This window comes from Carassius auratus, chromosome 30 (assembly GCF_003368295.1).
Source record: "Carassius auratus strain Wakin chromosome 30, ASM336829v1, whole genome shotgun sequence".
Lineage (NCBI taxonomy): Eukaryota > Metazoa > Chordata > Actinopteri > Cypriniformes > Cyprinidae > Carassius > Carassius auratus.
In genome coordinates this window covers 8,069,289-8,083,702 of record NC_039272.1, presented here as the reverse complement: position 1 = coordinate 8,083,702, position 14,414 = coordinate 8,069,289, and the positions used below count along the sequence as shown (strand labels likewise).

Here is a 14,414-nt window from a genome sequence, read left to right as displayed (position 1 = left end):
CTATCTATCTATCTATCTATCTATCTGTCTATCTGTCTGTCTGTCTGTCTGTCTGTCTGTCTGTCTGTGTAGAGATTTCACAATGAAATATACTCTACATGTGTTAATTATTGATTCATTCAAAGGCGTGAATTTTCTTTTAGGAGATTTAAATGCTATTTTATTTATAGTACAACAAAATTATATCAAGAACATTAATAGCTTTAGCCTTTTGCCTGTTACCCTAATTGAATTATTTGCATACAGAATGTTTCGGTGAGTTTAGTACAGCTCTTCTGCGTCTGTGTGAAAAGCGGCGCTGTCTGTTTAAATCCCGCCAATCGGCTGAGACGTGTGTAACACGCTTCCGTTTCCGAGGAGACGGAAGCGTGTCTTCCTGTTTGGCAGAAGGAGGAAGCAAGATGTGTGAAATCTCACATGTGCTTGTTGTTATGGTACGTGAGCGGAGCGACATGCATGCAAATCCATATTTTCCTCTCCCACTGTCTTCATCTAGCTCTTCAGCAGGGTGATCCGTATGGCTGTGCTTTGTGAAGTTGTTCTCCCATTTGTGTGATGAGTAGTTGTTTATAAACACTGGCTGGGATCCATGCAGGAAATCATGTGCTACTGTGTGTTTACATGCTCCGATCATGTCGCAAACAGCAGATCGCTTTTTCCACTGTTATTATTATTTTTTTTTTTCGAAATGCAGACACTGAGGTTTAGGTGTATTCGAGTCTCTCACTTCAGCACGCTTGCTTTTAGACCTGAACCAAGCTGTTAGCTTAATGCTAGTTCCCACCATAAAGACAGTCTTACCTGTCAGATCAAAGTGCACTGGCATTAAAGTTCGATTAGATTCAAATCAACGACTCTTACGTTTGACTGCTTACACACGAACAGAACTCGGCATTAAAACCAGAACGATAACATTAGAAGCTAGAAACTTTAAAAGCTACATTGCACAACAAGTCAACAATTTCTCTCTTAATATCGATGTGGTAGTATTATTATTATTTTTTTTTTGGTGAAATAAGTCAGTATATAATCAGTGATTATTTGAACTAATCATAATTACATGTAGTTACCTATCATTAAAAACATGTAATATATTATTACATTTTTGGACAGCTGTTTGTCACAGGACAAGTGTACATTGTCCCAAACATTACTTATTGTTATTGACAGTATTAATATTATTGAAACATGAACTAACAGATAAATCGAAACATAATCTGCATTATAATGTGTCCCAATCATGTGTTTTAATGTTTTGTGATTTAATTCCAATAGTTGTTTTAAAAAGCTTTTTATTATTGACAAATTTTATTATAATTTTGTGTAATATTACACATAATTTGTGACAACTCTGTAGCAGTTTGACAATCAGTCTAATGTTTGAAAATTTTAATTTAATCTTTAGAATTTACTAGATATTACATTATATTTTATAATGCATTGACATGGATTTCTGTTATTCTTTAAATGTATTCATTGTAATGAATTTACAGGCAACTTAGGCAAACTCTTGTGATGGCGTTGTTAAAATAAAGGTCATAGCACTGGAAGCTTGTTTGTTTGTTTGTTTATTTATATTTATTTATTCTTGATCAGGGTGACATGCAGTAATATTTCTGTAGTGGTGTGTCCATGCCTGTCAAAGCCAGCGTCTTCCTCTTCTGTTTAGTTTGGATAACTATGGCCCAGCTCTTGGCACAAGAAGAAAAAGAAAAAACGACTGCACTAAAAGGTAAAGCCAGCATTTATGAATGCACACGGTGCGTGAAAACATACAAACACAAATTAAATACACATTTTAAGGGGATGTTTTGTGTGCTTGTTAAATATTTACATTGAACATATGAATTCATCCATTTGTTTTTTAGATTTACTGTCCAGGATAGATTTAGACGAGCTGATGAAAAAAGACGAACCTCCACTAAACTTTCCTGAAACTCTGGATGAGTTTGAGTATGCCTTCAATGAGCGTAAGACCTTTTACTTGTCTTTACTCTAAACATTTTTAGACACAGTAAATTATTTCACACTATGACACGGTGCCATCCAGACCATCAAATAGCATTTGGGCTTGTAGTTTAATAACATGATTTTGGATCTTGTCTGTGGTACTGAAGGTTTGAATGCATTCGAAGTGTGCAGAGGGTTTGATTGGATATTGACAGCAGGCAGCAGGCTGTGATAGCGCTGTCTGTTTCAGAGTCTCTGGAGTCTGTGGCAGCTGAATGGACAAGTTGTGCATGCTATGGGCTGTCAGTGGCTTACTCAGCCTTGTGCTCTGTTTGACGGCTAGATTTGCATAACCTTGCTCCTCTCTCTAAAACGCCTCCTGTTAGCGTCTGGAATATCTTATAACAGTCCCTCAGTGAAGAGTATCCCTTATATTCGATTTTATAAGAAAGTTTCACTTTGTAACTTCTTTTCCCACTATCTGAGATGAATGTAAAATGGCCATTGAGCCAAAGAATAGTTCTGAACATTTTAGCACTTTGCTCAAATAGGATACAAAATAGGGTGTAAGGTCAGCCAGTGGAGTGCAGAGCTTTCAGAAAATGTTAATTGTTAAACTAAACATTATATGAGCCAAATGCAGACCTGTTTGTGTGCAAATATAATTTAGATCCTTGATTTGATTCCATGTTATATTCTTGCAATAATTCAAATTGGATACAAAAAAGTCAACTAATGATTGCATGTGCATGTTGATAGTTAAACTATATTATATGAGACAAATACCAACTTGACATGTGTAAATATAGTTTAATACCTTGATTTTAGGGATGTAATAAATTATTAAAGGAACATCAAATTTATATATACATTTTTTTAATATTATTATTATTATTATTATTACTTTTATTTTAATAATTTGTAATCATTTATAAGATGTATAAGTAAAATTCTGTCAAGATTATAAATTAAAGTAAAATATACGTTTCATTTTAGTAATTAATTTCAATATCTTTGGTAACAGGGTTAAATGGTAGAGCTTCACAAATATTATGATTATGTTATGTGTTTGAAGTGTTAAAAATGACCTGCCTTTTTATTCAACATCTCTAATAGTTTTTTGCTGCGAAAACATTTAAATGGCTTCCTTTCTTTCTTTTTTAAAATAATTGGACATCACAGTGTACCCTATTTGTGGAAACTATTTTTTTATGTTTTGTAAATTTTTTCTCTCCTCTTCTTCTTCCTCTTATTTTTTTTTTTTTTAAATCAGTGATCTAATGAGATAACCCTACAAGAAATACATATGCATTTGAAATTAATGTTTTTTTCCAAAAACCATGTGGCATGATGACTTCATCCCAGTCCGCCTTCAGCTCATTCATTACTGGAAATCCAAGGTTATGTATACCTCATTAAGCCAAAGATTGAGAAAGCATGCTAATTATGCCAGGTTAAAGCAAGGAGAATAAGTTGAAGGGGGATATTCCTCAGAGGGCCTGTGTTATGAAGACGATGGAGCTGAACTTCCACTGCATGTTGGTTTCATTAGATCCCCTCTTCCTTCTGTTAGGCACTTCTGGTAGTAGTGTTTCTCTTCACCCCTTTGTGAATGCATAATTTATTTTTAAAGGTACTTTATTTTTATTTTTTTACACCAGTATCTCAATTCTCCCTCTCCTTCCACTGTCTCTCTCATTCTTTCTCTAATTCTCTTTCCCATCGTGTCTCAAAGGAGCGGCCATGCTTTCAGAGTTCATTGTTGATATACGGCCTTTTAGTGGAACATGTTGTTGAACAGCTAACGATGAAAGCAAATAGTGTAATCCTCTCCGAGTTAGCCATGTTGGATTTATCACCTGCTAACTGTGCAGAAAGTGAGAATGAGGGGAATGAAAGTGCTTATGCAATCTTTTATCTTCAAAGCTGTTTTTCTTTTTGTGGAGCCATGCACTAGAGTAATTGCAAAAATTTGAGGCCCCAAGGCTATTTGGGTTGAGTGTGTATGCTTTGAATATTTTAACTTCACGCATTGGCAATCAGAGAGGTCACTATTAGATTTAGGCTTCATTGTTCCTCTGTGTCGGCAGTAGAATAAATGGGTCTGTCTTTCCTAAAAATCCTTTCAGTAATGTTAGAAACCAGTTTCTATGTTTATGTTATTCAGTGTTTTATTGTTTGTTGGAATAGAATTGTATTAATAGCAACGATTGGGGCCAAATGTCAATATGTGGTTTCCAATCGACTTATTTTGCCTTTAAATGAAAGAAAGTTCATTTTTAAGAACATTAACATAGGTTGCAGGGTTACATGGTTGAGCTGGACAAATGTTGTGTGTGTACTACAATATAGTATAGTATTTATACATTAACGACTTATATGAAAAAATAAAAATGTGGAAAAAGTGGATGGGATTGCGTACATACCAGGCATTCAGCCCTTCCCCTGAAACTCCATTAGTCCTAACCAAGCGGGGTGTTGTTGTTTACCTCATCCACCTCAGCAGCTGTTTAGCAGCATCAGTACTTGGCAAAAGCCAGGCCTCATTGTCCAGCATTGGCAGAACAGTGGTATTCAAGTGGGTCACTTTGAATGAAGTCGGCTGGCCCGCTCTCAAACGAGCCCCTCAAAGGATGCTCATAGGAGGGAACAGTTGCAGCGGTCCAGCCACACTCACGCACGCTCTCAGATCTCTGGTGGCTTGAGGTACAGTGGCGGAGAGACCGCTATTGCAGCACCAGCTGTCTGAGGAAGGCTTGCCAGACGTCCCAGAAGGCTAAAGTAAGGGGGACAGGAGAAGCGTTAGCCGTTCGCAGGGCTTGTACCTGCCAGATGGGGAGACTCCAGCCAAACGGATTTAATTGCATGAAGGGGAATGATGCACTTCAAGCAAGCCTGAGGTTCTGAACTGAAGGTCACAGGTAGAATGACTTCTGCAGGCTGTGTGTGGACTATGGAAAGCCCTCAAGGCCTCTTATACTAAGGCTTGCAGTGTTTCATTGGATCCCAGCTTCTCATAGAGAGAATAGGTTTGGCTGAGGTGTTCAATGCTTCTCAAACTGCAGGTGCAACTTGATTGGTGAATTTAAAGGTAAAGTGTGCCCATGCTTTGAAAACAACAAGGCTTTCATGTGTGCCATGGCCAATCAAAGACGTCTTACTTTTATGTTGGAAAACATTCTTTATTTTGTTGGCTCACAAAGGCTCTGGCTTCATGCCGTCCCTCACGCTCCATTTCAATATAATCTGCACTAATATTGTCCTTAATATTCCCTTCATCTGCTGCTGAAGTAGAACTGTGGGAAAATTTTTATAGGGAGGCTAAAGATAATAAAATTAATAGCATGCAGTCTCAGACCCAAGCGGGAAATGCCCCTCAAACCATATTATGAAAAGAAAGTAGAATAAGTGGACCTTCTTTCTTAATGAGTTATAAACGGTTTGTTTATGGAAGCCCTTCTACACAAACTCTAGATATTCTTTAACTCTTTAGTTTTTTATTTTATTACAAAATTATACAGGTTTGTATTTTTTTTCTTTTCTGTAGATGGTCAGTTGAGACACATACACACAGGGGAGCCATTTGTCTTCAACTATAAAGAGGACCTGCATAGATGGAACCAGAAAAGATATGAAGCGCTGGGAGAGGTAATGTTGATGATGATAATATTTTAAACAGTACATAAAAATGTGATATTGTGTTATCTTTACAAATCAGTTTGCAATAATTCAATATTATAGAACATCTTTGAGTAAGGATTTATTTATGTATGCTAACTTTTAAATGTTTGGGCTCAGTATTATTTATTTGTTTGTTTGTTGATTTATTGATTGATTTTTTGTTCAGCAAGGAGGCATTACATTTACCAAAAGTGACAGTAATATAATGTTACAAAAGATGTATATTTCATATAAATTATTTGTAACTTTTAAAGAATCCTGATTAAAAAAAAGATTACAGCAAAGCTGTTTTCAGCATTGTTAATAATAAGAAATATACTTGAGCACCAAATCAACATATTAGAAAGATTTCTGATGGATCACGTGACACTGGGACTGGATTAATGGATTAAATGGAAATCAATTAAAATGTAAAGTTATATTAATATATTATATTAAAATAGATAACTTTTATTTTAAGTTGCAATTTCACAATTGTATTTATTTACTTTAGCCGTTTTACCAAATATATTCAGTTTGAGACTGCTTTTGAAAACAAGCAAACACAAAAAAACTTACTGACTCCAAACTTTGAATGGTAGTGTTATGTATGCATTTATTTATTTTATATAGAAAAAAACATTTGTACTTATTTCAAGGTCAAACATACTTTTTTTTTTTTTTAGACAACACAGCGCCATAAAAATGTAAAACCATTTATCCCAGTGGTATATTGTATTCAGAGTTGTTCACAGTGTTAAAGAGATGGATTCTCATGCTGAACATGGCCAAAGTTTAAAAAAATAGTTTAGAAGAATGACTGCAAATTTCTGTGCCGAAAATCTTACTTCCGGGTTTGTTCAAGTTTCGGCTGTTTTTTTTTCGATCGTGGATCTAATGACATAGACAAGAGGAGCACACCTTGGCCAGAGGAGAGCGAGACCGCGCACATCAATAAGCTTCAAAATCGTCGGCAGCAAGTTTGTTTTTGTGATGTGAGGGAAAGTTTACCATGTTCAGCTTCCCCAAGAACCCAGCGTTACATGAACAGTGGATGCAATTAGTTTTTCCGGGGCAGCAATGGAGTGTATCAAGCCCGTTTGTGTGTTCTGGTCATTTGAGTGACAAATGTTTTATAAACAAGGCCCAAGTCGACGCAGGATATGCACATCGTTTGCTATTAAAACATTAAAGGGGGGGTGAAATGCTATTTCATGCATACTGAGTTTTTTACACTGTTAAAGAGTTGGATTCCCATGCCAAACATGGACAAAGTTTCAAAAATTAAGTTGTACGTTTGAAGGAGTATTTTTGTTCCCAAAATACTCCTTCCAGTTTGTCACAAGTTTCGGAAAGTTTTTTTCGAGTATGCCTCTCTGTGACGTTAGATGGAGCGGAATTTCCTTATATGGGTTCTAAGGGCACTTTTGCCGGAAGAGCGCGCGCTCCCGTACAGCGAGGCTGAGCACAGACATTTCACTGATCAGATCGATTCACTGATCAGAGCGAGAGCGTCGCGAAAAGTCACAAAAGAAGTGTGTTTTTGGTTGCCAGGGCAAGACAACCCTGCACAGATTACCAAAGAAAAAACAGCATTAAGGGACCAGTGGATGGAGTTTATTTTTACAGAGCATCAACGGAGTTGTGCAAGTGTTTTTGTTTGTTCCCTGCATTTTGAAGATGCTTGTTTTACAAACAAGGCCCAGTTTGACGACTTATTTGCGTATCGTTTATTTCTGGATGATGCAGTCCCAACGAAAATGGGTCACGATCGTGTCTTGGAACCGCAGGCGGTGTGTAAAACTGCTTCAAATATCTCTGCCTCCTTGTTAGTGCGTCCCCTCCGATGCCAGAGACCCGGGTTCGAGCCCCGCTTGGAGCGAGTCGTTGCTGCTGCTGCTCTCGTTCAGTTTCAGCCTTGGGATCTGATTCTGGATCATAAATAAATGGCTGAATCTGACTGTTTGCCATGGTTTGTTTTGGATGATGGTTTTTCCTCACGGTAATGTCACAGCTTCCAAAATTTTACTTATAGTTAACTTATAGTCCAGTGCAACTTATATATGTTTTTTTTCCTCATCATGACGTATCTTTGGACTTATACTCAGACTTTTTGGATATATGAAGGATGCAGTACTACTCTATAGTTACTCAAGATTAACTGAAAACTCGAGATTAGGTGAAACTGTGTATGTTATGTACCCTTTAAATCTCATGATTTTCCCAGGGAACATTTATAAGGTGTGAACGTGGTTTTTCTGATACAGTAAAGACCCTCTATCTTCTTTTTTTGGTTGTTGTCTTTAGTCTCTAGAGTTTAGAGCTCTGATTTTCAGCACTTGAAAATTTTCATACTAGGGGTGGGCGATATGGAAAAAAAGACCATATCACAATTCATGATTTTATCACAATCCTTTGTTGTGCTGATTTTACTATTTTGCAAGTTGTCTGAGCAGTACAGCCAAACTAATTTCCCTATTATAAAGACAAAGCCTTTCAAGGTAACATAAAAAGAATGGTAGATATTTAGACCAAAGAAGGCGAAGATAAAAATCTTTGTTCTTATTTTTTTAATAAAAAATATAAAAGAATGACAAAGATACACATTACAACTACACATAATATATAAAATAAAACAAACCGTGCTTTATTTTCAGGTACAATTTAGCAGGAGCATTCAATAAATTGAATGAACAAATATAAAAATAAAACATTATATAAATTGATTCCTAAAGCAACTGTAAAAAAAATTTCAGTCAAGAGCGTCAACGTTATAAAAATAATTAATACAGGTTTGGGACAACGTGACAGTGAGTAAATAATGACAGAAATAAAATTTTAGGGTGATCTATCCCTTGACAGTAATGACAGTAGACGGCATGTTTAATAGGCATACTGTCCCTTTAAGACCTGCACACGTCTAATATACAGGTACGCATGGGTTTTTCTCTAAACTGTTTACTTAAATTTTTGTGAACAAACTTGTGTCTACATGTAAAAACCTTGTGTGTTTTTACAGTATTAGAGTAAAATAAAACTTACATCAGGCGCTCTTTGACAGGTTTTGGGTTTTAGCGTGCGCACTTCGGGTGAATGCAGCGCTCAGAAAAAGAACAGGTCAGACCAGCGCGCGAACGAAACGTTTAAACGCACATGTAAATAATGAGAGAGAACCTCTACCACTGAGTGAACACTACTGTTAATGCATGTGGCATACAGTATATGACAGAGGCGCCAGAACTGTAGCTGATACTACGATATTTCTTCAAAAGCAGATCCTGGAGACATTTTTATCGTCCACGATCAAAAATCGTCCTATTGCTAGTTCCCCTAGTTCACACCTTCATGCTTTACCAACCACTACTCCTTGCACTTTTTCTGCTGTCACGCTCCAGGGCTGTGTGCATGTTATAAGCTTTAAGGTTTTTGTTGATTGTTCATATTTTGATGTGTATCACATATTGGCTAATTAAACCGTGTGTGTACTTGTGTGTGCCTTCAGGAAAGTTTCTTTTTTTGCCGTAGCCTGCACGTGCCTTTGAAAGTTCAAATGCAGTTCAGTAAGCCTTTAGTTAATTTGCGTATACATGCACTTAATTATCTTTGTTCATTTACATCTGTATTCTTTGGCTTTATTTGTGCATATTTGTTTGATGTTCAAAGGAAAGAGATTGACTCTTTTAGGATTATATGAGTATTTTATTTCTGGTCCAGGTATGATCCTAAGAGAAAAGGCCCTTTAAGAACAAAACAAAACACTTCTCCCCTATTATCATGGCATATCTGTTTATGTGTGGCTTAAACATAAAGCAAACGTTTCCGAGCTGAACAGCGGGTGACCAGATTTCATGAACTTCTCTTGAGTGAATTCAAAGTGGAGTGGAAGTGAAAGCAGGTTGGATTTTATTATAGTGTTTTGAATTTTAAAGGTCCGTTTAGATGATTTTGTGATGTGTTTTTGCAATATAGATGCATATGATATCAAATCACTGGTGTGGCACCTGATATTAAAGCACTGTTTGTTGTAGCCTACATTCGTTAAACAGACTAGAAAGAAAATAGTTATATTTCATCCCTTAAGTCATTTCTAGCTACCCTGCAAAAATAGATCGGAGGTACAAAACCATTGCAATGATGTTGTTGTAAAGTTCAACACAGACTTCAGCAGTATCATGCTCTTACAGTCAGTCTTGTATAGTACAATTTACACAAAAATTTGAAGAAGAAAAAAACACTCTGCAGCACTTAATTAAAAACTATTTCAATATTCTATGAAATACCATAGGCATATAAGTGCATAAAGTACTATTTCTTTTCTAGAAATGTGACATGGGATTGGTATAAATGCATCACATAAACACCATGGTTTCTGAATGGTGTTATATATATATGTATATATTCTACATTAGAAATACAGATTAAAAATTCAATGATTAATATTATTTTTTTTTTTTTTCATTTTGACAAGGCATTCAGCTACCAGTGAGAATGTAGTACTCTCAGCTCTGTTAAGCATGCATCACCATATCTTGAGTCCATCCAAAGAATTTCTGGTTTTCCCCTGCAATCAGCACAGAATGTGACAAAAGTGTGTGAATTCAGTGCTGTTCTAGCCATAATGCATACGGGGGCCAGATTCAACTGAAAACTTGATTTCTTGCTCTGACTGTCTCTGTCTTGTGTCTGTGAATGCCACTGTTGGTGGTGTGTCCCTGTGTTCCAGCGTTCTCAGATTTGAGAGTGTGAATGTGGGGTACAGAAGTGGGCGAGGGTCTTTGTGAGACTGGAGGCAGCACCAGATGTCCAATTTGCACTTCAGCTGGGCCTGAATGAGCTGCTGGACCACAGGTTTACCCTGACAGGTTCACTGAGAGAGAGAGAGACTCAGGCAAGAGCATCTCAGCCATAAGGTTTGATGATTATTATTGGCAAAGCAGTGCAAAAAAAGATAAATATGTAGTGAAAAGATAAAACTGAATCTAATTTAAATGAATTTAAATTGAATCACAAATTATTACACATTTCAAATTTAAATATTCAGTAGTGGCGAGGTAAAGTGTGCCAGATGGTGTAACGGTAAACTATGTCAGTCACTTACCTGATAGTTATAGTGAGTTTAATAATCAAATCCCAGAAAGAAATATTGCATTGGTTTTTGTTGAAAAGTATGAAACGTACAGTAGGCCAGATTTCTTCAAAGAATGCACGGAAGCTCTGGCAAAGAGTAACCCGCCTTTCAAAGAAAACGATCAAGGATATTCCCACAAAGTAAGGCACTGAAGAAGTTTCCTTTCAAAAAAGTTGGTGAAGTACAAGGAATAACATTTTCATATTTCCATGCAACTTTGATGGTTGAAGTGTGGAATTATAATGTCTTAAGATTATTCAGTCTAATAAATGTTTTTTTTTTTTTTATTTCTTAGCATAATTTCCAGTTTATAGGAGACTTTAGGCATAGTATAAATTATAATCAGACATAATTATTTTACAAGGCATAGTTCATCCAAAAATGAAAATACTGTCATCATTTACCCACATGTTGTTATTAGTTTCTTTCTGTGGAGCTCAAAAAGAAGATATTTTGGGACTTTGCTGTCCAAACAGGATTGCACCTCATTGACTTTTGAATGAAATATGTTTATAATAATGTATAATATTTTGTACGTTGTTGAACATGCATCTTGGATTAATTTATTCATAGGTCCATCATTTAATTAGGTGTATTTTGGTGCTGTCAAATGATGAGTTGTGATTAATTGCATCGAAAACAAACGTTTTTGTTTACTTATATATATGTTTGTGTGTGTGTGTGTACAGTTTATATTGTTATGCATATATAAATACAGACACAGACATATAGTATATATTTTATAAGTATAAATATACATGCAGTAGCACACACACATATATTATGTAAAATACAAACTTTTTATTTTGAATGTGATTAATCACGATTAATTGTTTGACAGTACTAGTATATTTGTTCTAAACACTCTGAACATGCAATAGCTGTGTATTACAGTTTGGTTTCAAATGCTTCTCCTGCAGTTTTACAGCCTCTTTGAATGCAATCTGCACACACCTACAGACAGTACAATGCAGGAGCCGGAGGCAAACTGAAACTCAGGGTCATTCGATCATCTATTTCTATGGCCAACTTCTCCACAATTCTTCTCCTCTCTCTTCATCATGGTGGGATCATCATTAAGGGGTGTGCAGACACACGCATGCAGAAGTGTGAGATCATTGGCTGGTTTGCATCACTGAACATTGGCAAGTGGTTTGCCTTCGAGGGGTGTGTTCTTGTATCACCATGTTAGCTGGGGAGGAGGGGCCGGCATAGATGGGGGGCTTCAGATGCTCATTCTGCGTGCATTTAATTACGTTTTTTTTTTTCTAAAATTGTACGCAAGCATTTCTTAACATATCTTTCCCATCATAGTTTCAGCTGTCTGTTGCCTTTTGCCTTTTGTGTGTCTCTCCCTCAATATATGTGAGTGTTTTGTTTTGTGTTTACCTGGACATTTTGTTGACCTCCATGGCAGTACAACGCTGTTTATGCATTCATACTTTGTGTCTGACGGCATGTGAGCTTGTGTGTGGGTGGCAGTTATACTGTGTGGGTCCATGTTGGTATTTTTCACAGTGGGCGGAGGGTCATGAACATTACCTTACACACACACACACAACACACACGGAGAGAGTGTGTGTGGAGGGCTGTAAGCGACTGTTCTCAGCACTAGGTGACACAGTGTGGGCTCGACTCCAGATGGAGAGCATTAAGCTGTTAATAAATGAGGATCTTTCTCTGCATCTGTGGAATGACAGACATACAGTATTCTAATGAAGAAGGGCTGCCCAGATGGCTTGATTTCATAGATAACTCCCCATCTTTCTCACATTTTATACGGATTGGCTTTATACAGTACTGGGAGTGTGTGAGAGAAAACATTGACTCAGAGGGAGTGCTTTTGTGCTTTTAATTAAAAGGACATCGGACAGTGACATAAGAGGAGTTGAATTGGAAATCTATGCAGTTTACCTTTGGTGCATAAGTAGTACTGCGACATTTGAGCTAAAAATGAATGAAAGTCCATGTTCCAGTCGTTTCATTATGTGTGGAAACACAAATACACTTTATGTTCTGGTCGTTAGACATACAGAAACACACACATTGCGCAAGAACATTGCCTGTTTGTAGATTGTATCAGTCATGCTGTTTTGTTTTTATGTTCAGAACTGCTTCCTAGTAAAGTAAAGCAACATGACTGCTGTTGATTTAGGAACCGGTGCTTCCTCAAAGGTTGACATATATGATGTTCCTTCACCAGATGAAACCTGATTTTGTGTTTGGCTTCTCTTACTTGAAAAGAGTAAAGCATTTTTTTTAACTAGCTGTTATATTGTTCTCACTATACAATGAAATCACTGTAGCTAAAATAAAGCTCCTTTTTTCTCTCCTCTTATGCAGTAATCTGTTACTGTACACTTGATCGTTTTACATTCAACATGATTTTAGAAATTGGGAATGGTGAAAGAAAATAAATAGTCTTTTTTGGTCTTCAAAGATTGTAAATGCTTGAGATTGTGGCTTCATGTAGTCTTTACTGGTTTGAATGACAATGACAGACTCCGAGAATCACACAGAAGCCTTACGGGACTATCACATCAAGTGCACCCACTTTCTTCCTCTTACAACAGCGAAAAGTTAAATATTTAAAAGAGAAACAAGAAAAGGGGAGTCCAACCGAGCCGTTTCATTTCTCAACCCCTCTCTTGTCATGAATCAGCATTCACATCGCCCTCTTTTGTCAGCCTTGTGTTTGTGTGTTTCTGTTTTGGGGATTTGTCTTTTCTTCATGTATTCTTGATTCCTTCCTTTTAATCTATTGGTAATTCCCTACTCTTCCCTGTGCTGTCACTCCATCAGTCACTATCCAGACAGCTTTGAAGTCATTCATTCATTCCGTCCTGCCCGAGTAGCTTTAAAAGACTCCGTGGTCGACTGATCTGAAGTCAGTATACAGCGGCTAAGACAAACACATCTTGCAGTATTGATTACCCTTCACTGTCCAGAGTCCAGTCGGCTCATTAGTCTGGGTCAGAGCGGGACCACCTGATAAGCACCTGCCCTCATTTTTCAATTCCCCTCGGTTTTCCCATCATGCAAGAGGTCAAAAGTTGCATATGACGCTCCTCTGTGGAACACAAATGTCTCATCACCCGAGCGCTGAGGTCAGCCGGACGGGGGAGATTGAGTTGTAATACCTCCGTTGTGGGAGGTCTGTGTTTTTTTGTTTTTTTTTCTTTTCTCTCGCTTTATCGCTTTCCATGACTTATTCTGTTCATCTGGGGGCCCGGGGACCCCCTCCTCCTTGTTTGAAGAGGACTCTTGCCGCATGGGAGTCCACAAACAGATCAGCTTTCTTAGACAACAGTGCACTTCATTAAGACCCTCAGCTGTGTGTGTCCACCTTATCGCTTGCCCACCCAGACGACATGCTCTGGTCAAGGCCACCGTGGCGTCTCTGCCTTTCTCTCTTCTCTTTCCGTCCGTTCCTCCCACGCTCCACTTTTCTCAGCTGTGGCGTCGTGCGTGAGCTGGCAGAGGACAGTGTCTGCTGGGGGATTAGCATGCCCCCCCCCCCTGGTTCATATGCTGTCTCCCCGCCGCTCCCTGCAGATCCCCTGCTAAGGCTCTTCCTTCCTCTCTGATCCTCCAGATCCTGGCTGCCACATCAGCAGCCCATAAACAAACCCCTCCTGGAGTCTGAGCCTGGAGCTGACCCTGTGTGGTCACCCAT

The 14,414-nt window shown here is 37.6% G+C and overlaps 1 protein-coding gene across 2 annotated transcripts; it reads left to right on the top strand.

The window, feature by feature from the left end:
* The first annotated feature begins 337 nt into the window (after positions 1-337).
* On the top strand, positions 338-5,640 carry LOC113050010 (protein FAM172A-like). 2 transcript variants are annotated; one of them, XR_003276690.1, is made up of 4 exons: positions 338-434; positions 1,597-1,732; positions 1,869-1,970; positions 5,498-5,629. XR_003276690.1 is itself a non-coding variant. In XM_026212731.1 (4 exons), exons 2-4 carry the CDS (start codon positions 1,681-1,683, stop codon positions 5,623-5,625), a joined length of 282 nt encoding a protein of 93 aa, XP_026068516.1. In that variant the 5' UTR covers positions 347-434; positions 1,670-1,680; the 3' UTR covers positions 5,626-5,640. The 2 variants fall into 2 exon arrangements, 1 of the variants encoding a protein (XP_026068516.1); XM_026212731.1 differs by having other exon boundaries at positions 347-434; positions 1,670-1,732; positions 5,498-5,640.
* Positions 5,641-14,414: the final 8,774 nt, after the last annotated feature.

Bases quoted from the DNA above. Each gene is read 5' to 3' on its own strand.
- LOC113050010 (XM_026212731.1), top strand. From the start codon at position 1,681: ATGGCCCAGCTCTTGGCACAAGAAGAAAAAGAAAAAACGACTGCACTA. The intron at 1,733-1,868 runs GTAAAGCCAGCA...TTTGTTTTTTAG, and splicing joins AAAAACGACTGCACTAAAAG to ATTTACTGTCCAGGATAGAT. The intron at 1,971-5,497 runs GTAAGACCTTTT...TCTTTTCTGTAG, and splicing joins TGAGTATGCCTTCAATGAGC to ATGGTCAGTTGAGACACATA.